The sequence below is a fragment of the Perna viridis genome, chromosome 2 (assembly GCF_037379345.1).
Source record: "Perna viridis isolate PV_CMFRI_1.1 ecotype Kerala chromosome 2, ASM3737934v1, whole genome shotgun sequence".
Classification (NCBI taxonomy): Eukaryota; Metazoa; Mollusca; class Bivalvia; order Mytilida; family Mytilidae; genus Perna; species Perna viridis.
The window spans coordinates 4436577-4460718 of NC_142446.1; the positions used below are offsets into that span (position 1 = coordinate 4436577).

The following is a 24142-nucleotide window of genomic DNA, read 5'->3' on the forward strand; positions in this document are numbered from 1 at the left end:
CCGACTGTACACTTGAATTGGTTATGGGTTTCCGTAACTTTTTTTTTAAGATTCTGGCTTTCCTTCATCATTGAAAAGCTGAGCATTGAGCAGTATCAGTATAGACGTAAATATTTTCCAAACTGGTTCCTGTTCAGCCAACTTTTGTGCAGTCACTGGGCTCCATGCTCTTGTACATATGTTTTGCCAATGGCTTTATTGTAGCAGGTTGTCACGGTTTGTACATACTCACTAACTCATCCATTTGAATTTCACTTGTAAGTATATGGTCACATTAAACATGTTTCTATCTTGCAAACCAATGACGTAAAATAACTCATGGTAAGTCTCGTCACTGTCTAGCTAGGGAACACTGTGCTCAAAGCAATATGTTCAAAGATAAATTGTGCTAAAAGTTCCAGCATATCTTGTACCCCATCTCCATGGGGGTTCTCCTGATAGAGGAGGGCCACACCTAGCATACATACATACATGTGCATATGGCAAAAAATTGTTTAAAGTGGAAAACAAAAGGGGCTGGAATGATGAAAGTTTCTACATGTATCTGTACCAAGTTCTCTAACTTCTCCTATACATGTATTAAAAGTTTAAACATTTGATTTATTGTTTTGGTTGATAAATATGAAGGCCTTAAAATAGTATAATGGACAAGTTGTACATGTAGGTGAATGATGTGAGAATGGAAAGGGAAATACATGTATGTTATAAATACAAATGTAGCTATGAAATGTGTGTTCATGTATGTTAGTGATAATTAAATTTAATCACTAAAATCCCATGTATACCATAGTGAATGTGAATTTACTGGAGATGTACATGTAGGGAATAGTGTACATGTAAGATGCTGACTACATGTGAAATTGTTTCTGACCAATTGGGCAGATTTTGTAACTTTTGGAACAGAGGGGTACAATTGTAGAGGCCACATTTTAAAGATTAAAATCTGTTAATTTTCTTCATAATTCTGGTGGAAAATTACATGGCTGTAACCATTCTGTTCCAAATGCCAATGTTTGTAATGAATATGATCTTGAATCAAACAAACTACATTTGTAAGTAGGTTTGAAATGCAACTAAGGGCAAAAAAAGTAATATAACATGTATTCAAATCAAGGTGAAAAAAAACAATAGAGGTCCTCATAATGGTAATCAATGTGAATTTAACCTCTGACACTGATAGCCTGATTTAAGTCTGTCAGAACAGGAAAATAACCTGTAATCCAAGGTAATACAAAGAAAGATCTTTTTTCAGTTCTGTATTTTCAACATTAAATGTTTATACTCACACTTTAATGTTTTGCTAAATTATGAGGAAAATAATACCTAGTTGAAAAACTGTAAAAGGCATTATCATTTTTAAAAATATCAGTATGTACAAAAATGTTCATGTACATTTTGTATTAAACTTCATGCTCTTACAGGTTACAATGCCTTACATTAAAGCAAACAGTTATGATCTCATTAGGTATTTTTGATAGTTTTCAAAAATTATTTTTGTATATCAATGAACCTGCAAGACATGTACATTTCTAAACGTGACAGTAAGTACAGTCCAAATAGTAGTCAAAACTTATAAAAAGTAAATATTGCCTTCCAAAACATCATGATTCCCCCCCCCACATATTTTTGCTCTATATTTTGAATGAAACAAAACATCCAAAATTCCAAATAACTACGTCACAACTGGTACTCAACCTCAGACATACTATAAACAGTATTATATTGGCAGGGAACCAAATTGATGGTGGGAAATCATGGTATTTTAATTATTCAATTGTGAGATAAAGGGAACATCTCAAAATATCCCAAAAAACAAGATGGCAAATTCTAAGTGCTACATGTATCGTTCTATAGAAAAATAAATAAGGAATTGTTCGATCTCGGATAAAGAAGGATAAATAATTTTAAGAGAATTGTAGTACAGGGTGACATGAATAAAATGACAAGTTTTTGAAAGGTACTTGAGTAATAAAAAAAAATCATTAAAACAAACTGTAAACCATCTGAGGTGAATTCAAGAAGACTCCCCTGACCAGTGCTCAATATATCTTGAAATTATATACAATCAAAATGGCGGCGATTTATACCTCCGACAAGGAATAATGTGTCAAGATGTTCTGTTTATTCTCTATCATAAGTAAATAACATATAAAGGTTTTAATTAGTGATGGCAACTTAAAATATGGATAATTATGAAAAGACTGCCCACTGAATCTATTTGAATAGTTCAAACAAAACAAGTGTAAGCCTTGACAATGGAGGATAGATTACGTTGATGTCTATTTACAATATTTTGATTACTTTGATTGCCATATACATATGAACTTCTAATTTCTGACAAATTTTGTACCATGTTGCCAGCTTTTGTCTTCTTGTTAAGTGTAAGTGTTGGTAAGAATCAGGCAAAATGTCAAAAATCAGAAACATGCATGTCAAACCCCACCGACCTGACAAAGTATTATCACTCAAGGATACTTTCTCTATTTGAAAAGACCATTATTTGGTGGTCAATCCCTGCATCGCTGGCTTTTCACAGAAATTTTTTAATAGAATATTCAAAAATGAGGTTTTTGACAGAGTTATTTGCCCTTGAAATGTTCATTTTCAGTGCATTTCAATGAAATTGTAACTCAATCACCCAGTAGTGTGAGCCCTGTCAACCATACATACATAACCACCCTTTCTTCCCTTTTCCACAAATGAAAGTCATATCTTCAAATTTATACAGCAAAACCGGTTAGACCCTGATAGATGCTACAGTTGAATTGCATCGTTAACAAAAAAATTAATTTGGTTCAGTTGTCCAAAAATTTCAACTACTTCAAATGTGAATAATATATCTCTTTAACAAATTGCTTATCTATAAGCATTTGAACATTCTAAATGACTATGTAAAGTTTACTAATGTTACCATCTTCAAGGTTTATTTTTATCATCAAGCAGTGGTTAAGAGATGCTCCGATTTCGGAATTTTCAGTAGTTGTAAACAAGTTTGCCTGCAGATGAGGTAACAACCTTTCAGGATCTTTCTTCTCGTTAAAATTGATTGAACTATTGTCTACTTTAACTTATGAAATGTAAGGGATAAAATAAAAAATATCATTATTAAATTTGCAAAAATATTTATCCAGCACTGGTCAGGACTGAGATGAGTATATAGTGCATTGTATTTTGGGAGAACCTTTGCAGTTTTTATTCAATTTATAAATCTAAACACATTGATTCTACAGATTACACGCTGTAAATAACGAGCACCGCGAAGCGATGTGAGCTTTACGGTTATTACATGTACTATCTAAATTTCCCTTAAGGTTCCCAAATATACTAACGAAAAAAAAGTCATGTCCCGGAAGGAACAAAAAGTGTCTGTCCTCACAGAGAAAATTCATTGCTTCCTTACAGCAAACAAATAAAAATACATTGGTTTAAGATTACGTTTCAGTAAATAAATTCATCTATTCTGATAGTTTTCAAGTCTTTCTCTATTTTTTTTACTAATTAAAAGAAGTGAATATAATGTTTTTAAAAAGTTCGGAAAACATATATGTTCGCTGTTCCAATGTCACTGTTGTCAAAAACCTAACCCGCCTTGAAAAAAAATACAACTCCGATTATACTATCTAAATCGAAGCATACCTTTTCTAAGATAGGAAAGGCAATCATTTTCTTGTTAGGAATTTGCAGATGTTGTCTGAATTTTGTTTACATCAAATAATATGTGTAAAATATTCCCATCATCCGTGGAGAACTGTAATATTTATGGTACCTGTACAGATTGATCTGTCAGGCCAAAACTGTAAAGGATGTTGCTAGAGATGCCTTTACGGGATAAAAAATGTAAAGTATTGCGAAGTGCTTTAAAGTTATCTACCATTTTGAAGGCGAGGGGAAAGAGGGGTATGGGTATGGAATTTTGGAGAGAAAAAAACATTTTTTTTCTCATGTAATTCATTTATTTAAAAAAAACTTCACCATTTATTATTGATTTCGCTTGCTATTGAAATATAAACGAAAATATTAGCATTTGCGAAAATTTTCATCTGGGTCAACTGCCAACTGTCCCCCCCCCCCCCCCCACACACACACACACCGGTAATGTCCTTTATTTTTACGAGTCTCATACCGACAATACATGTATGGTAAAGCTCACGGCGCTCGCTGATTTAGGCAATGCCTACCCCATATTATCAGCTATAATTTGAAAAAATAAATTATTTTCACATCAGACATAAAAACTATATAACTGCAGGCCTTTCTTTGGACGTTTGGTGGATCATTTGTTTTGATCATGTTCTGAATGCAGGCTATATCCCCCTGTTTTTCACGGCATCGTCATAAACAATCCTAATATGATAAATTCTTCTTAACACAATCGATAACACGACAATACTCACATGAGGAAAGTCTTATTTTTCTAAAAATGATAAATTATTCACATTGACATATCGCTTCCTGCAATGTGAAGTGCGCATGCGATGACGTATAGAACTATATGAGGTGTTCATTTCATTACAATGCAAAAGAAAAAAAATAAAAATACAGCAAGTTACAAATTGTACAACAAAACACATATAGCGTTGCGTCTTTATGTTTGTTGTAAAAATACTGAAAGAAAAGTAGACCTTAAAATAATTTTATATGTACAAATACAAATATTTTATTGCTATTTTGTTTAAAATCCCTTTGATCTTGCTACACGATAATTTTCAATCTCACGTCAGTCCAGTGAGAATGAAAATTATCGCTAGTTTCTATGTCCTTGCGTGCCAAACGAGCAACAGCGTAGGGATATTTTACGACCATCTGTTTGTTTACTGCGTATGAAATAATGGCTAATTTGTGGCAACATTTTCTAGTCAACAATGGAAAATGATTAAATACAGTAACTTACCCGATTAGAATGAATAAATTTCAAAATTATATAATAAATTTTAAACGCGATCGTCATAGTTAACCGATTTTTTTTCCCAAAATTGTGTCACAGCTGCACAACACACGTGACGTCACGTAGCACGTCGCTGAAAAATAGTCCCGAAAGGAAATTTTGCAGTGCTCATAAAACTTACATATATAGGTCAAGAAAACTGAAAATAAAAGAAAACTAATACCTTACAATTCAACAAAACAGCGATAAACAGAATATTAAATATTTCTAAATCAAATATTTATTATCAGCCCCAACACAATTACAGTAAGTGGTTCAGTGCCGGCACATTTTTCATTTTTTTCCTTCAGTGCCACGGCTTGTTTTTTGACTTTCACATATCTGTTTAGTGACGTTACAATGAACCAACGTCACAAAGCGATATCAGGGAAATGGCGTTTTCACCACAGGTGCTTGCTCCCTTTCATATATTTAGCCCAAATATACGCGATATATACTAGTCAGGCTAAATATTTGGGAGTGGGAGCAAATATTTGCGTTTTCACACAGAACGCACTTATCGATTATACAAGGCACTTGGAAACATAATTGCTAGGTACGGTAGCGAAAAGATATTTTCATTGTTACTGGTTTCCGGTAAATGCATTTAATTGGTTGACGTCCAAGAAAAAGAGCCATATACACGACTAGAATGATTAACATAAAACCAACGGACAGGGGAAAAAACCTAAAAAGGTACACAGAAAAAAAAACTGAAATACACTTAAAAAAAGAGGTAAACTTAGTCACACGTGTTCCGCTAAAATGAACTTGGAGCCAGTGTAAATAAAATCCTCCGTTAGGAATTCCGTTTCTCCATACAGGCACTGAGCCTTGAAATAGCTTTCGAGACAGTTTGCAACCTTCAGCACTGCTGGAGTAAGGTAGCCTAAAGTACATGATTTTTATTTATTTTCAAAATTATACACATATTAGTAAAGAAAAAAAAAACACAATAGACAATACAAGGAGATAATATTATGTATCTAGATGTATAGGAGAACTCTTGACAGACATGGACTTTATTTCCGAAATCATATAACTAACTTTACAAAGTCGCTTATTTCAGACAAAAGTTGGGGTTTAAACGTGTTTTTAGTTTATTGAATGGTTGGTCAGTAAAGAAAATCAAATGAAAATTGCGATTGAATGTTGTCATGGAAATGTTCTTGTGCAATGACGTCAGCAAGCGGACACCAAGTGTAAATGGCCAGTTAATAATGAGTGATTCTGAAGGGGACGAATTGTCCGACACAAACAGCAATGGATGGGACAGTGATTTTGAGACAGAAGTTGACAGTAGCGACGAATTAGGACTATGATATTCCCGTTGCGGAACCTCTACAACCATGGTTCCGAGTTCTCCGACGAGAAGATGTTGACTATTTTGGACATGAGAACTTCGCTGAAGAAACAGGACCAAAAAATAAATAAAAGTTCAATGTGTTCCGGTCATATACTGCGCCCGATGAAGTTCTTTTTGTTCTTTTTTTTCTATTATGAATAATATCCATTGTAGAATTGCATGATCGTGTTTTAAGCAGCTTTCTTATAGGAATTACATATTTGAAAATTTCACAATATTTGATATAAGTAATTTACGCAAAAAATCAACTATAGATTTGTTTTCTACTTAAACTTTATATTAAAGTGCGTTGCATCTGTTAGAACGCCGCATCTACTATCTACAGAAATTATTTCTAACTCTAAATAAAACCCAGGCTCCTCTCGAGTAGAAAATGGTTTGTGTCTTTAATCCCCTCTCATTAAATAATTTTGACTGCTCTTTCATTCATTTATCGAGAGTTACATGTACAATGCTATGGTTGAAATAGTTGATGCGCGCAATAATTGTTTAATTGCGCTGCAATTTATTTGTTGTGGGGTTCAAACAATTATAGGAGAAGTAATGATTTAAAAAGCGGTGTAGTTATTTGAATAAATGTTCTATACAGAGACAAATATGATAATGCACACCGTGAAAAGTTGTAAATACGATTCAGGGGTGGGTCCAGGTAAGGCCGTATTGGGCGTAAGACCAAACAAAACAACTATTTGTAATCTACTACATATTTTTTGGAATATTTATCATATTCATTCATTAAACATGCCATAATCTGCTTTCCTGTTATACTGATTCTCATAATTACGCTTCCTCTACATAAAATAAGTTAGCTGCTGATCAGTAAGGACATGTGAATATTTTCCAGGTATGCTAGAGAATTTTGAAAATAATTTTTGGGATTGAGAAAAATATTTTATGGGGCTTGCACCTATTGTTTATCAAATTGACACACCTATCGATTCCAAGAATTCAAGCAATTATTATTCATTATAATTAAACTATATCATATAATCCAGACACATAGTCTATTCCTTATTTGGCGCGATTTTCGATCTACAAGGAAGCACCAACAATGACGTTACCTTACAATATATACTAAAACATCGAATGAAAAAAAAAAAAAACAAGTGGCCCAAAAGTGGCCCATGGCACAGAGATGATTAAGGTTGAAATTTTAAAAAATGCCTATATTTAGTATAGAGATAATACACACAAATAATGCATAGACATGGAAGATATTACTTTACCAATCAAATGAAATTATCTAATATTTACGGTGTCTATATAAATTGAAATAAAATAGCAGATCATTTTTTCCCTATCTCGAGGCATTGAGAAATGAAATTAAAAGACTTCTCCAGAATGCACGAAAGCTTTTTTTAATAATATTCATGGTATTGTAATTTTGATTAATGGATTTTATTTTCTGATCTAAAATATCTCGCTGTGCCTTGTAAAAGGAACAATTAAATAAAAAATGGGACTCATCTTCAACACAGCTATCATGAAGTGGGCATATTCTCTCCACTCTAGGGATTTGAAGGATGTCTACCTCTTTCAATCATAAGTTGGTGAGAACTTGTTCTGGGTTTGCAAATCATGGATCTATCCGTCACGTTACATAATTTATCTACATATGTTGGTCTTTCTCATATCTTAATTGAATATGGTTTCTCATAGCTCTTTTCATGACGCCTTTTGACACCCTTATTTTTAAAACATGTGCCAACTATGCTTCGGTGTTCGAAGGGGAGGCAAGCCCCTTCGCTGGCAGGAAAATCTGGAGGCCTTACAGCTTTGCCAAACAGCCTAAAAATTAGTTGAATAGCTTTATTTATTTATTTATTGATTTAGCAGGTTTCTGACCCTATCATAACAAAATTTAAGCCAATTTTCAGTGATAAAAATCGTCAAAAATGCATTTTTCTGCCCTTTTAAGGCCCTCTGCTGTTTCCATGATAACCATGTACCAGTCTCTGCAATATATTTTCTGAAGACACTTTGCCAGTTAATACTTCCACTGTTTGAGCTTTTTTGAACTAAACCATTTTTTTTTAACATTTTGAATTTTTGGTTGGGTCACTTGTGTAAAAAATGACACATCGGCCGACCCATGAAGGAAATTGTTAATTGAGGGAATTGTGGTTATTTTGTCTAAGTGTTGCAAAAATATGTTTAATGATGAAATAACACTCTTTGAAATTCGTGTGATTCATCGTTAAGAGATCTATTTTCATTTTATAACATAAGCAGAGATAAAGACAACAATATGCCTAGAATTGTAATAAAAACACAAAGGATAAGGCGACTAGAGTAGTACTAAAATTAATGTCAACTACAGAGCTGAGTAAACTTTTGTTAATTCTAACAGGACGTGCATTTAAAAGTTATACAAGGATTTTTCACTACATTTTTATCGACCATTTAATCACTGCATGGGTTGTCTGTTGTGTTACTGTCTGTGGTGTACCTTCAAAAAAAGTATTTTTACACCACAGACAAATTTGCCATTTATTTATTTCTTTTACATCACATTTGCTGTTTTGAAAAAGTTATTTACACCAAACAAATTGGAATGATAGTAGTGATCACATAAATCTAAAACAAATCATAAAAAAATATGCAGGCAATATTTTGTTCAAAGGGTCAAATACCCCGGACATTTCAATGTTATACCAAAGACAAATTCACAGTTTTTGTAAACTAACATAAACATCAATGAAATCAAATCTTGAAAATCACGTAATGTGTCCAAGCAATCCTAGTTCTTGAATTTATACGTCGTATCTACGCCAAACTATATGAAGTCGGTCTTGGCATACTCTTAAAGATCGATGGTAAAAGAAAACTCATGTCGAAACTATACTACAGACACGATGAATTCTTATTCTGTATTCCCTACTTTCCTTTTAATCTTTGATGCCATCCCTTCAGCACCTGCGCATGGAGTTTTTATATTACAACTCATACGACTAGAGCTGGCCGAAACTACGCAGACTTTTTGTACGGTGCAAGACTCCTTACAGTTAGGTTTCTAGAACAGGGCTATGTTGCTACAACATTTAAGTCATTACTGCACAAGTGTTATGGTCGTCATCATGAACTCCTGGATTGTTATGGTGTATCCATTTTCCTCTTTTGTCTATTAAATCCCTGATGTGACGTTTTATCAAAAACTCGGTGGGTGGACGGTTATCCTACCGGTGCACCTGGCCCATACTCCAAGTTTTTAGTGGAGTCCAAGTTCCTCATTTACTTTTATTTATTTTTGTTTGTTTGTTTGCTTTTGTTTGGTTTGTTTTGTTTTGTTTTGTTTCTTTTGTACGTTAATTTTTGTTATTTCATGTTCTCTTTTTTTTTTTTTTTTGTCTATATCCCCCGTCTTGTCTCTATCCTTGGAATGTATTCTTTAGATTACCGCCAGAATCTTGGTTCCCTTGATTACTCTTCCAAGGAGTTTAACGCCTACTTTTCATCAAACATAAAGGCTAAAAACCACTAATTCCACTTCCCATAGGCTTCTATGCTAATTTCACAATATTCAATGGCTTCTCTGGACTTTACCTTAACTTTAACCTGCAGAGGACTATATATCAGCATGATTCTACATATGTCAGCTCACAATCCTCAGAATGGCATGTGGGGTTAGCAGACTTACAGTGCAGTACTGGTCACCGGAAGTGAAGGGTCTATAAATAGCATGGGAAATCCCAGTGTTTTCACAAGATAGGGGTATATTTAAAAATCATTATGGAGATTAGGCTTCACATCACAAGAAGCAAAATGTACCTATAAAATGCACAGAAATGTTTTTCCTTTCAGAAACTGTTTAAATTTTTTAAATAAGATGAGAACTTTTTTCACAGCACTATGAGGAACAGGGGTAATTTCTGCGTAGGACTATTTTTGCCTACGTTCCAAATGCTCATTGGTTGAATTGGTGGTCTGTAACCTAAAACTAGAATAGTGTACTGCTTTATTAACAATAACGCTAATTACACATACGTAACACCACAGACGACAGATACGTTTGCATTCCGTCTTCCCGGACACATTTATTGAGTTATGAAATTATGAAAAGTCTTTATGATATTGCATGAAAAAAAACATTAATACACAACTCTATAAAAATCGTTTGATTTGCATGATAACTCGATAGGCGTTTTTGTAACACTACAGACACATCTGAACTTTCTTGCATCAAATGCCATGTACGCATTTCAACAATTCTTTAGACCATTTATCGTCAATATTGAACTGTTATTCTAAATCATATAAGAAAAACCAAACACTACTTTTTTTTCTATTCATAGAGAGGAATAGTTGCCATAATTGTCAGTGGTGTTAATACAGTAGTCTGTAATGTCATCATTTAAATAGTCGGTCTGAGATTTGTTAAAAAAATAAACATTTTAAATTCCTTTGTTTTTGCTATCATATTTGTTGTTGTCGAGAGAAACATTGTGTGTCTAATTTTTCGTATACCCACTTTCAAAATAGAAGTAAAATATTATGTACTGATGTTTGTGGCGTTACATAAATGTCTTTTGTGTTATGAGTTTTCTTTGGTGTTATTTCATATAAAATAATGTATGATATTTGTTATTAATGTTGATTTCACAAGTGGGATTTGATTATATAGTTTTATATACACTTTCTTAAATCTTGAATCTGATACATGTACAATGTATTTTGATAATGACCCAAATAAAAACAAAATGTAAAATAACTGAAAAAAAAAAGAAAGCGTCAAAGAGAGAGACGTTCCTTCTACCATACCAGTGGCGGATCCAGAGTTTTAGGTAAGGGGGAGCCCCCAAAAAAATCTTGACAGGATCACCGGTGAGGATCACGAAGTGATCGAATTTGCTAGGGGGGTTGGGGCATGCTCCGCCAAGAAAATTATGAAATATTAAACCTCAAATCCTGCATTCTGAGGGTATCTTGTACAATCTCTCAACAATTTTTAAAAATTGCACTTTTCTAAGGGGGCCCCCTGGATCCGCCACTGCATACATCGTGTACCAAGTTACAACCTGAGGAGGAATTACCCAGCCAGCGAAAGCTATATTTTCATATAGCCTAGCTGGCCGAGTGGTCTAGGATGCTGGTTTTTGTGCAGGCGGTGTTGCCAGATGTCACAGCGGCACGAGATCGAGTCCCGCGGAGGGAACGACCAAAGATTTGCTTCGCAAATTTGTTAGAATCTAACGTCGTTGGGAGTTTTTGAAAAAATTCCCAACGATGTTAGAACTGTCAAAATTGCGAGCAAAATTTTTTGTTGTTCCCTCTGCGGGACTCGAACTCGTACCGCTGTGACATCTATAGCAACAACGCCATATTTTTTTTCAGACTCTTCTATAAGATTACATTATTTCCCTGTATCAATTTGATCCGATGGAGTAGTGTAGCGAATACAGTCGTCACATTGAGAGACGTTTGTATAATATTGATTTGTTGTGACATGCATCATTAATTTGATCCTAAATGAACTGTCCCGTACTACCATACATCTTGTACTAAGTTACGGCACTAGATTAATCCTACAAGGGGGAATGACCCGGCCAGCGAAAGCTATATTTTTATACACACGTGTATAGCCTAGCTGGCCGAGTGGTCTAGGGCGCTGGACTTTGGGCAGGCGGTGTCGCCATAGATGTCACAGCGGCACGAGATTGAGTCCCGCGGAGGGAACGACCAAAAATTTGCATCGCAAATTTGACAGTTCTAATATCGTTGGGAATTTTTCAGACCCTTCTATAAGTTTACATAATTTCCCTGCATCAATTTTATCCGAAAGAGCAGTGTAGCGAAAATATTCGTCACATTCTGAGACGTATATATATACATGTATGTTGGCCGAGTGGTCCAAAGCGTTGGATTTAGTGCAGGCGGTGTTGCCATAGATGTCAGAGAAGAGAAGGGTTCGAGGGAGTGATTCTTGCATATATATAATATACAAAAGTCTTAAAATGTGACGTCTATTCGCTACACTGCTCCATCGGATCAAATTGATACAGGAAGGTAACGTAAGTTTGTCGTTTTAATTTAGAGAAGACACTCCGCTGTTGTCCATTCGTAAGAATTTTATATCGACGACCGAATGTGCTTTTATTTTCCTGTGTTCGCATTATTCTCTAGGTCTACTCCTACGACGTAAGAGGTTAGAATTCTGTTTCTCTATACCATTGATGGAATATCTCTGGATCCCAATCTTCGATTATGTATTGGCGTTTTGATTATATCCGTCGTATTGTGGCATTAGTGTCTTCCGGTATATACCTCTTGGTGTCACTTGGTTCGTGTAGTTTTCTTTTCATATATAAAATTCAGGTACTGCCTATGGTAGATATGATACAAATTGTAGTGATAATAAAAATTCACATCGGTGACTCAACTATGGTGGCGGTCATGAAATTTCTGTGTGATATCAACGAAGTCCGAGCATAACCCCGAACTAGAAGGTTATTTGACAGTATCCCAGCTCTACAAATACAGTCCATGCATCAATCTCAGTCACGAGAATAACGGATCAACTGTGAAATGTATACTCCATAACAGGAGATGTTGGTATAATGCCACTGGGAAAGTGGAAAGTCAAAATCGTCACGTTTGTCATAAACGTCCTGCATCATCTGGGTTTAGGTGAAAGTCTAAATATGAAGCAGAAGGTATATCAGTTGTCTTTTAAAATTCATTTAAGTAAATTTTTGGTAGATTAAATGTAAGTAATGCTTGAAATGACCATTATTCAGGTTACTGTAGTAGCTCTTGTAATAACCTAGTATCATACGACTATTGAATATATATTGGCATATAAACTATTGTGTTTGTAATCTAACCACTGTAATACATTTGTGCAACTCTGCCCCTTGTTTGACCTTGATTATGGAAATACACTATTTGTATCTTGTATCTTGTATAAAAACAGATCTGCTATAATGAATTGTACGTCCTTTAAAAAAAATTGCAAGACGTTTTGCCTAGTGTTATGTTTAGTTGAGAAGTGTTCATTATTTGCAGCAACTATTTTACATTGGAAACGAAGAAAAACTACTAACTTCTTCCACAATAATCTTATCTAACGTTATATATTTGGTGTACCTACCTTTACCATTCCAGTCCCATTTCATAAGACTTAAAAATAGTGTCGACTGATTGATAATAAACCTTAAATAAATTATGTTTAATCTAATACTTAAATAGTTAATAAACAAACACTACAATTGGTCATTACCACACATCTCTGCACCTGTGTATATGACACTGGAAATCTGTAGTATAAACCGATAAATAGACGCAATAGTGTAGTGCTTGTAGGTACTCAATGATCTGCTAGAGCACATGTACAAAAGAATGCAAAATTAGGAAATGACACTCCCCCCTTCCCCCCATTCTCCGTCCCCAAAATTTACTGCACCGGGCAGAGTATCCTCCGATACTTCTCTCCAATATAATTATAGTCTAACTCTCGCGTGATAAAACAAGTTATCTCGTTGTTTTTATGGTGCCCTTTTTCTGGGAAAACTGCGCATTTTTCCGAAGAATTGAGACGCCTCACTTTTCCGGAAATTACTTCAAACCGAGATTGATTTCACGTTCTTATCTTATTGATACACAGCAAAGAAGAAATACAAATATGAAAAAAATAAAATTGGAAGTATGTTTCAACAAACATTTAATAAACTAAAATTCATATGTTTTATCTTTGAAATATTTCAACGACAAAAAAGTACACGATTCTTGTGGTAATTATTTAAAATGTATTTTAACTAAAATAAGTGTCTTGTATATCTGACAAATGTTTGCAAATGGCGACTGACTGAACCTGATTTATTCAATTTAAATTGTTTTTATCATAATTTAGCAATGGGCAAGGAAATTGGACCACTTCAACAATTTCAGAAAGATGCTGATAAATTCAAAAAACAGGTACTTCATTATTATTTAAATTTATCAATTGTTGTTATGGCATTTACCCTTACAGATGTATTGTAACTATCTAAAATAATGGAGACATTTAAACCGAATGATGTCTCTGTTCATCGCTGGACGTTCGGATTTTATTTACCCTTTAAGGACAATGATAAAAACTGACTTAGTGCAAATCTTTTGTTTTTTTCGAAAAGAAAATCTGCATTTGACTTATTTCAAACTGAATTTAGTAACAGAGCAAGTCCAAACATGAATTTCTCTAACAAAACAATGAGATTCAGGCCTTTTCCTAGTAAAAATGAGCAAGCAGTGGCGTAGCCAAAACAAATTGAGGTGATCCCGAACAGGGTTGAAAAATATTCTCTGTATCATAAACGTACATGTATTAAACTACCACTCATTGGAAACATTTTTTGGCATAAAGAAACAGTTATAAATGTTATCATCAGTACATGTATTTTTCATCACACTGAGAAAGTTGAGGGCCTTATTCTGTCAAACCTGTGTTTTTTTCTTCTGATTTTTTGCCAAGTAGTTCTATAACATAAAACCACATATTTATGTTTATCTTTCATGTTTTCATCTGATATTTTAATTTTTTGTTTATAGTCAAAATGCGAAGTTTTTTCATTGGACCTTAATTTCAAGGTGTAAAAATCAACTTTAAATTCTGACATTTTAAGAATATTTTTTTCAACAAAACTATATAAATATTAAGAAAAAGAAGTTAAATTTACCCCAACAAACCTTGTTTGGAAGATAATATTCCCGAATGAAAACACAAAGTGATCTGGCCTAGAAGCTGACATCTTGATATGTTACGGTTGGCTGCATTTTCAGATCCATATGGTTGAACGAATTTTTATCATTCAAAGGTTAAAAGTTTTTTTCATTCCAAAAGCAATGATCACAAAAAATTATGAAAACCTTCATTTTTTTAATTTTGTTAATACTACTTTTATACTCACATGATTTTCAAATATATTTTATCTTTGACTAAACAATGTGTGAATAAATATCGTTGCGCCATTAAAAATCCTAAATATTTGCTGATCGCTATTCGGAAATGTGCTTCTTGGGACTTATCGATTCTGGTGTTTATAGAATCTTACATGTCTGATTTAAAAGTAAATTGGGATGTTTTTAATGGAATTTCTGCATCTGGTAAGAAATTTATTTTACAGCCATGGCTTTTAACTTTGTACTTCAATCATTCTTAAATATTTTTATTTGATATTACGTTATATCTCGACAAAAACATCCTGCAGGTCATTTCGTAGGAACGTTACTCCGCAAAATAAAGATAAAACCTCGCATTTTGACTATAAACAAAAAATGAAAATATCCGATGAAAACATGAAAGATAAACATAAAATGCCTGGTTTTATGTTATAGAACTAGCCAAGTAGTGGCATTAAGCATCAAGTAATCCAGAAAAAGTTAAAAGAAGACAATGAAATAGTGTCAAGATGATTTTTTTAGTAAAAAGTGGCACAAAAATACATGTACATGTATTCAAGAAAGGTGACATGAAGTTACAATTGTACATGTATTTGTATTTTTGTTGCTTATACTTATATAATTTTCCAAGAACTTTGATTAAGTCCTCAATCAAACTTAAGCCCTTGAATCTCTGATTTGACACACTAAAAGGCATTTGTAAGTAAAAACATGTATCACACTCAAAAATACATTTTTGAGTCTGTACATGTATATGTAGCATCAGTAAAAGAAGTAGAATTAGGATGCAGAGTCATTTGTATAGGCATTTTAAAGAGTAATCAAGAGAACCAAGATTATAGTAGTAAACAAAAGAATGTAATCCAGGGACAAAGACCAGACATGGAAAACAGACATACACAACAAAGAACATAAAGTAACTAAAATCATGCATTGAGCAAATGAGCAACTCGGACTCTACTAAAAACTGGGAGCATGAAGTAGGTGCATTGGTAGGGTAAGCGTCCTCTGCTTTTCTAGAAACACCTGCCGAGTTGCTCATAAAAAGTCAAGTCTGGGGTAGACGAAAGAGGAAAGGAAAACTATGAAACATTGAACAAATTAGTTTTCATGGCACAGATGGATACACCGTAGCGATCCACGAGTTTATGATGACGACCATAAAACTTCTGTAGTGATGACTGCAACAAAATCCCTGTTCCAGAAGCCTATTTGTTAGAATTCTAGTGTGATACAAATGTCTGTATAGTTTCAGCAAGCTCTAGCATAACGTATGAGCTGTGATATGAACACTCCATATGCAGGTGCCGAAGGGATGTTTTCACAGATGAAAGGAAAGTTGACAATTCTGAATGAAAAGTCATCACGTTTGTCATAAAGTTTGGTCAAAAGTTTTCCTTTACCATCGATTTCTCAGTGTATGTCAAGATATAAGGCTGACCTAACAGTGTCTGTAGTATCCTTTATCTGAAGTTCTTTTAGGTAGATGTGATGTATCAAATCCCCGAAATTAGGATTGTTTAAAGATAATACATGTATGTCATCTATATAGTGGAAACTGAGATTAGAGGATCTAGCTAAACAATATTCTTTCTTTCGGATCAGATCAGTTGTAAAGGCATGACTTTAGTGGAAAAGTGCATGGTAACTATCCGTGCCAAACACTAAATCCCTCTAATAGCTACTGAAAAAGCAATTGTAACAGTAAAGCATGCTGCACTTAAGTAGGGTGTGGGTCTGCTCCTTTTCTAGAAACACACACTGGCTTTTTCATGCCATGACCAGTGTAATACTGAAGAAGGTGATGAATGGAACAATCAGTGAAGATGAAGACAGACATATTCTATTGGTTAACAAATTACTTTAAATTAATAATTCATTGTTTATAATCCAATCTATCATATTTGCCGGACTATAAGTCGATGTGGAGTACAGGTTGATTTGGCTAATTTTGAGCAAAATCGAAGAAAAAAAAACCAGATAAGTCGAGGGTCAAATATGTGCATTTATATTGTAGAAGTAGGTGTCAGCGGAAATCCTAGTTGAGTGGTTTGTTTTGAACAGCATATTATTCCATCAATGTTACTTTGTGTAGTATTTCAGAATTAAATTAATATTTGTATATTTGTTAAAGTGTATTTTGTCCGTGAATTCAATTATTTTTATTGAATTGTGTTAGTTGCTCTGAAGCCTTAGACCATCAGGTGTACGAAATTGTAATCATGTTCAATGTGGGCACCCATGTGTGAAATTATTGCGAAATTAGTTACATGAATAGGTCATAGTTACCTGGTATTTGGAAATACAATAAAAAAAAAAAACAGCCACGTGCGAATGTGTTACTACATACTGTTCATGGGTATAAATTTGCATATAAAAGGACCTATAACCCCAGAACACTTGATAATGTCTTTCCAGTTTTGTTAATGTATCTTCTAGGTTTCATTCTTCAAGTTTGATTGACTGTTTGATTGTTTCGTTGATTGCAGTTTACCCAAATTTTTAATGAAATCAATAAAAAGTGAACTAAACAAATCAAATGAAATGCATTGTAGATGAACATTTTTTTCTTGAAAAGTCCTTATAAAACTTTATAAATCAGAGTGGATGATAAGTCGAGTCTGACACTTTGCTGAAAAAAAGTATTGACTTATAGTCCAGAAATTACGGTATTTTGAGAAAATTTGATAGACATAGAACAGAAAAATGCAAAGAAGAGTTATGGGGCAAATTATTCCAATCTAGTGCTAAGTGGATAGAAGAATAGAAGAAAACCACTGAATACCCACAAAATATTTTTATTGGCTTGAGTAAAAATATTTCAAACAAGATGATACAATTATTTGAAGAAAAAGATGGGAATATACACATGTACATGTAGCTACAGAACAATTTGAAATATTGAAAGAAAAAACATATTTTTTGTTCACATGTATAAAGAAACTGCAGAGATCATGATTTATTTTGTTCACATGTATAAAGAAACTATATTTATTTAGTTTTAATGGAAGACCATTTGCTGATCATCTTAAAAAAATAAAATGGCAGACATAGAAATTTTTATAAACCTTCTCCAATAGTTTATTGGTAAGAAATTAAACATGCTTCAAAAAGTACATGTATGTAAGATCAAATAATGTACAAACTTAGAAAACTCTGCAGCCGATGAAATGAACAGAATTCTTTGAAATCACTTACAAAGTCTAATTCTTCAGTATGTCAATTTGATGTTTTCCTTTTTTAGGTTGACAAACAGGTGAAAGACAGCAATAAAACAGCTACGAACTCAAAAACTAAAAATGATGAAACTAAACTTAAAGAGTATTTTAAAGGGTAAGAATTATTTTCTAAATATTGAATTAAATAGAAAATACATGCTACAGAAAATTATTTTTGGTCTCTGTACTAATATGTAAGGTACTAAAGCCCTATGTGTATTACACTGATCCTACATTATCAATTATTTTTAAGAGATTTTCCATGTAGAAACCAGGCAGATTACTTGAGATCAGAGGCACAGGGTAAATTTTATCTCACCATTTTTTCTGTATTAAAAGTGGATGACTCTTAATATGTGTTCAAAATTCCCTAACTGGTTATCTATGAATAGACCTGCAGAAGTACCAAATATTTGGTTTATGAGAATAAAGATTGCTGTTGTTGACTAATAGACATTCTAATATGACGTCTTCATATGGTCAAACAGTATATGTCAGTACAACCTCACCTTTAGCACATGTGCACTGTCTCTTTTCTTTCGCTTCGAGACAATACACTCATGTATAAACATTTACAAGATGATTTAAAAGGCTGAGAGGGTATCTTATTGAAATCAATTATATAAATTCACACATTTAACACATACGATGATATAAATATACAAATTTAATCCAACTTCCATACGGGGGAGGGTAAATGGAATAGCTGTTATTTTGGCTACGTTTAAGGAAATTTTTGTCACAAAAGTTACCATATTTGTCATATTAGAAAATACAAATGCCGCACCCTTGTTAAAATGAATACAAATCTACCCCCTCCACAAATTATTCCTTAATTAACAATTCAACAAAGTTTCAAGAAATTTGATTGAAACATTGTCAGGTTATTGCAATATGGGAACCTCCCCTTTTTAGCTCACCTGGCCAATGGCCATGTGACCTATTGCCATCACATGGCATTGGTTGTTGTCGTCATTAACAATTTTTCATAACTCTTCTTATCTGACACTGCTTGATCAATTGGAACTAAACATGGTATGAATGTTCTTTTGGGTATCCTGCATAGAACTAATGTGGGGATTTTTGATCCGTTGAAAAACATGGCCTCTGTTATTAAAAATAGAACATAGGGGTCAGATAGTAGTTTTTTATCATATAGCTCCAAAACCATTAGATTTAGCTAAATTCTGATGTGAGTAAGTGTTCAGCATGATGAGATCTATCTGTAGTTAAATTTTCCTTTTTTATCTGTTAAGCCATGTTGGAGTTATTGCCCTTCTTCAACATTTTTTGCTATTTTTAATGTTATTTCTTTCAAAAATCTTCTCCTCTGACACTACTTGACCAACTGAAACCAAACTTGGTATGAATGTTCCTAGGGATATCCTGCTTAGATTTTTGATCTGTTGAAAAACATGGCTGCCTTTGCTAAAAATAGAACATAGGGATCAGACAGTAGTTTTTCGCACATGTCTCCAAAACTGTTAGGTTTAGGGAAATTCTTTCAATAGCTGAAATGATCCTTATTATTAGGACTACAAAAGTTGTCAGACGACTCCTTTTAAGAGTAATTGCCCTTTAAAGGAGAAAAATGAGGTTTTTTGGGTTTTTTTTTTTACAGTTTTCTGCCAATATCTTGAAGACTATGATAGATATAAAGAAACTTTCAATTGCTGAAATGATGCTTATGAAAAGTCCTACCAAAGTCTTCTTGAGGCAAAATCATTGGACAACTTCTTGTTAAATTTATTGCCCTTGAAAGGGAAAATTCACTCAGGTAAGCAACTCAGGCTCCTGGGAGCCTCTTGTTATGAATTAAGTATAATAGATCAAAAATTAGGAGACAAAAAAATTATAAAAACATAAAGGGATCTCTCTTCAATCAAAAGAAACCATTAACAATGTTTCAAGAAATTTGCTTGAAACATTTTCTGGTTATTGCACAAATATGGGAGCCTCCCCTCTTTTATGATTAAAACCCACAACTAAAAAACCCCCCAAAAAAATCATGAAAATTGAAAGAGACCTCTCGTCAATCAAAAGAAAAAATAGATATAGTCTGAAATTTCCCTCTTTTTTACGAATAAATTCCCACAACTCTAAATCATAAAATCACAAATTTTCAAAAATTGAAAGGGCGCTTTAATCATTATAAAGAAACAATTCACCAAAGTTTCATTGAAATTGCTGTACAAGTTTTTGAGTTATACGCTAAAAACAGAAAATCAGCCCATATTGGAATGAATAATATCCCATAACTCAAAAATAAACAATTAGAAATTTATCTAAATAGAAAGGGAGCTTAGATCAATCGAAAGAAACAATTCACTTAAGTTTCACTAAAATTGGTGGCAGCATTTTTTAGTTATTGTGCTAAGTGTGAACAAAAGACAGATAGATAGACTCCTGTATACCATAAAACATCCTGTAGTTACATGACATTTTTTGAAAAATACTAACTATATATTATTTGATTAATAGTCTTTGAAAATCATTTTGTTCAAAAATTAGTTTGTTATTAAGAGGATGAAATTTCCTTTTGTTTGTGTGATTTTTTTTTACCAGAAGATATGACCAGCAGCTTTTAACAACTGAGTGACAGACAGAAGATCCCACCAATAATTTTTAACAACTGAATGACAAACAAGGATCTCACCAATATCTTATAACAACTGAGTGACAGAATATCTGACCAATAAGTTTTTTAAAACAACTGAGTGACCAACAGAAGATCCTTCCAATGGCTTTTTACAAATGAGACAAAAGATCCCACCAATAGCTTTTAACATTTACGTGACAGACAGAAAATCCTATCAATAGGTTTTAACAATTGAATGACAGACTGAAGATCCCATCAATAGCTTTTTACAACTGAATGACAGACAGAAGATCCCACCAATAGCTTTTTACAACTGAGTGACAGACAGAAGATCCCACCAATAGCTTTTAACAACTGAGTGACAGACTGAAGATCCCAACCCATAGCTTTTAACAACTGAATGACAGACAGAAGATCCCACCAATTGATTTTAACTACTGAGGGACAAACAGAAGATGCCACCATAGCTTTTAACAACTGAGTGACAGACAGAAGATTCCACCAATAGCTTTTAACAACTGAATGACAGACAGAAGATCCCACCAATAGCTTTAACAACTGAATGACAGACAGATGGTCCCATCAATAGCTTTTAACAACTGAGTGACAAACAGACGATCACACCCATAGCTTTTAACTACTGAGTGACAGACTGACGATCCCACCAATAGCTTTTTACAACTGAGTGACAGACAAAAGTTCCCACCAATAGCTTTTTACAACTGAATGAAAGACAGAAGATCCCACCAATAGCTTTTAACAACTGAGTGACAGACAGAAGATCCCACCAATAGCTTTTAACAACTGAATGACAGACAGAAGATCCCACCCATAGCTTTTTACAACTGAATGACAGACAGAAGATCCCACCAATAGCTTTTTACAACTGAGTGACAGACAGAAGATCCCACCAATAGCTTTTAACAACTGAGTGACAGACAGAAGATCCCAACCCATAGCTTTTAACAACTGAATGACAGACAGAAGATCCCACTAATTGATTTTAACTACTGAGGGACAAACAGAAGATGCCACCATAGCTTTTAACAACTGAGTGACAGACAGAAGATCCCACCAATAGCTTTAACAACTGAATGACAGACAGATGGTCCCATCAATAGCTTTTAACAACTGAGTGACAAACAGACGATCACACCCATAGCTTTTAACTACTGAGTGACAGACTGACGATCCCACCAATAGCTTTTTACAACTGAGTGACAGACAAAAGTTCCCACCAATAGCTTTTTACAACTGAATGAAAGACAGAAGATCCCACCAATAGCTTTTAACAACTGAGTGACAGACAGAAGATCCCACCAATAGCTTTTAACAACTGAATGACAGACAGAAGATCCCACCCATAGCTTTTTACAACTGAATGACAGACAGAAGATCCCACCAATAGCTTTAAACAACTGAATGACAGACAAAAGATCCTATCAATAGCTTTAACAACTGAATGACAGACAGAAGGTCCCACCAATAACTTTTAACAACTGTGTGACAAACAGAAGATCCCACCAATAGCTTTTAACTATTGAGTGACAGACTGAAGATCCCACCAATAGCTTTAAACTACTGAGTGACAGACAGAAGGTGTGACTCATAGCATATACCAATGTACAATGTAACAACAGATTGACAGACAGAATGTGTGACTCATAACATATAGCAATGTAAGAACAGATTGACAAATTGAAGGTCTGACTTAAAGCTTTAAGCAACTGAGTTGCAAACTGAAGATGTGAAAAACAATTGAGTGGCAGCCATTTACTTCACTTTCTACGTGTTGAAATGTGAAATCAAGTAGAAAGATGGCAAAAATTTGGTGAAAGTGGATTAATATTTGATGTACAGATTAATTTTCCATAAACACTCTGACCTTTATGTATTCCATATCTTACATTTTTAAACTCACATACTACAATATGTAAGTTGATATAGATGATATAATTTTTTTCAGATGTTATGATATTAAAGAACAAGTTGATGATTTTTTATCAAGAGCAAATGAACTTTCTGAGGTAAGGTTTTACTACCGTCAGTAGGATTAAATGTCATGTGAATGTATTAGATTGAACTATAACATTGCCTCTAGTTTCTGGATGATAATATTTCACTTCAAAATTGCTGAATACAGGATTTATTGCAATCACCAGACCAGATAAACTTGATCCAGTTATTTTTTATGCATTTGCTAAAACGTTGTAGTGGTAAAATGGTATAGTAGTGTCATAATAGTCAATTTTATCATCATCATCTGTAGACACATGGTTTTTATGTGATAACTTGGTATAAGTTAGAGGATCTTGATATCATTTCACAAGTATGAAAAACGCAAAAGTAAGGTTTGTATTGATGTTTTTGGGTTATGGCCCAACCGTTATAGAGTAAGGGGCCAAAAGCAAGCATTTTTATAGAATTTGACTACTGCATACATGTATAACACAAGTATAAGCATCTCTATGTATGAAAAGAAAATATTCTTTATTATGAAGATCAGAATGGGATTTTGAGGGTTATGACCTACACCATTTAGGAATTAGGGTCTGAAGTGGTAAAAAAAGAGGTTCTTTTTTTTTTTGGTTCCCAAAAATAGCATAAAAGTGTATGAATCTATATGATTTTGTACCATAAAGTTACAAACCACAAAAGGATGTTTTTGGTTATTTTTTGGGGTGATACATGTAACCCTTAGATTAGGAACTAAACTTAAGTATATGTATATGTATATCTAGTTGTAGTTGTAATTCAAGTTTCTATGCCAACAAAGTCAAAGTAGGATTGGTTTTAGAGAAGTAAACCATATCCATCAAGGAAAGGCAAAAAAACATTTCTGGTTGAAAACGTTATCTCTATGAAATTGTACTAGATTCCATACCACCTAAGGAATGTTTTTTATGAGTTAAAAGGGTTATAGGCCTTACAGTTAAGGAATTAAGAGCCAGCAGCCCTTTTCACAAAAAATCGTAAGAGTAAAATTAGTCGTAACTTGTAACGTCACAATACTTAACTCTATTATGACATCATAACTTACGACTAATTTTACACTTACGATTTTTGTGAAAAGGACTGGAGAAAAGGTGTCAGAAATAAGCATTTTGTCAACTTTGTATAAATTACTTTCTTTCATGTCTAACCAAAAATTCTGAAATTCT

The 24142-nt window shown here is 33.6% G+C and overlaps 2 protein-coding genes and 1 long non-coding RNA gene across 7 annotated transcripts in view; 1 reads left to right on the plus strand and 2 right to left on the minus strand.

The window, feature by feature from the left end:
- The window catches only part of LOC148623358 (HEAT repeat-containing protein 5B-like), an 86680-nt gene extending 81769 nt beyond the window's left edge, over positions 1-4911 (minus strand). For 2 of the 3 annotated variants that reach the window (XM_088565165.1, XM_088565163.1), the window contains exon 1: positions 4395-4497. The gene's annotated coding sequence lies outside the window, so the exon portion shown is untranslated. Of the gene's footprint in view, positions 1-4394; positions 4498-4891 lie in introns of those variants that run through there. The other variant, XM_088565164.1, reaches the window with a different exon arrangement.
- A 7426-nt stretch (positions 4912-12337) lies between these two features.
- Positions 12338-13700, minus strand: LOC148623359 (uncharacterized). Its single transcript, XR_015919421.1, has 2 exons — positions 13378-13700; positions 12338-12922 (listed from the first exon to the last, which is right to left on the minus strand). It is a non-coding gene; the product is annotated as an uncharacterized LOC148623359 (long non-coding RNA).
- A 346-nt stretch (positions 13701-14046) lies between these two features.
- Positions 14047-24142, plus strand: part of LOC148623360 (nephrocystin-1-like) — a 50224-nt gene continuing 40128 nt past the window's right edge. For all 3 annotated transcript variants that reach the window (XM_088565168.1, XM_088565169.1, XM_088565170.1), the window contains exons 1-3: positions 14047-14201; positions 18409-18497; positions 22948-23008. In XM_088565168.1, coding sequence (XP_088421294.1) covers positions 14139-14201; positions 18409-18497; positions 22948-23008 — 213 coding nt within the window. In that variant the 5' untranslated portion in view covers positions 14047-14138. The remainder of the gene's footprint in view (positions 14202-18408; positions 18498-22947; positions 23009-24142) is intronic.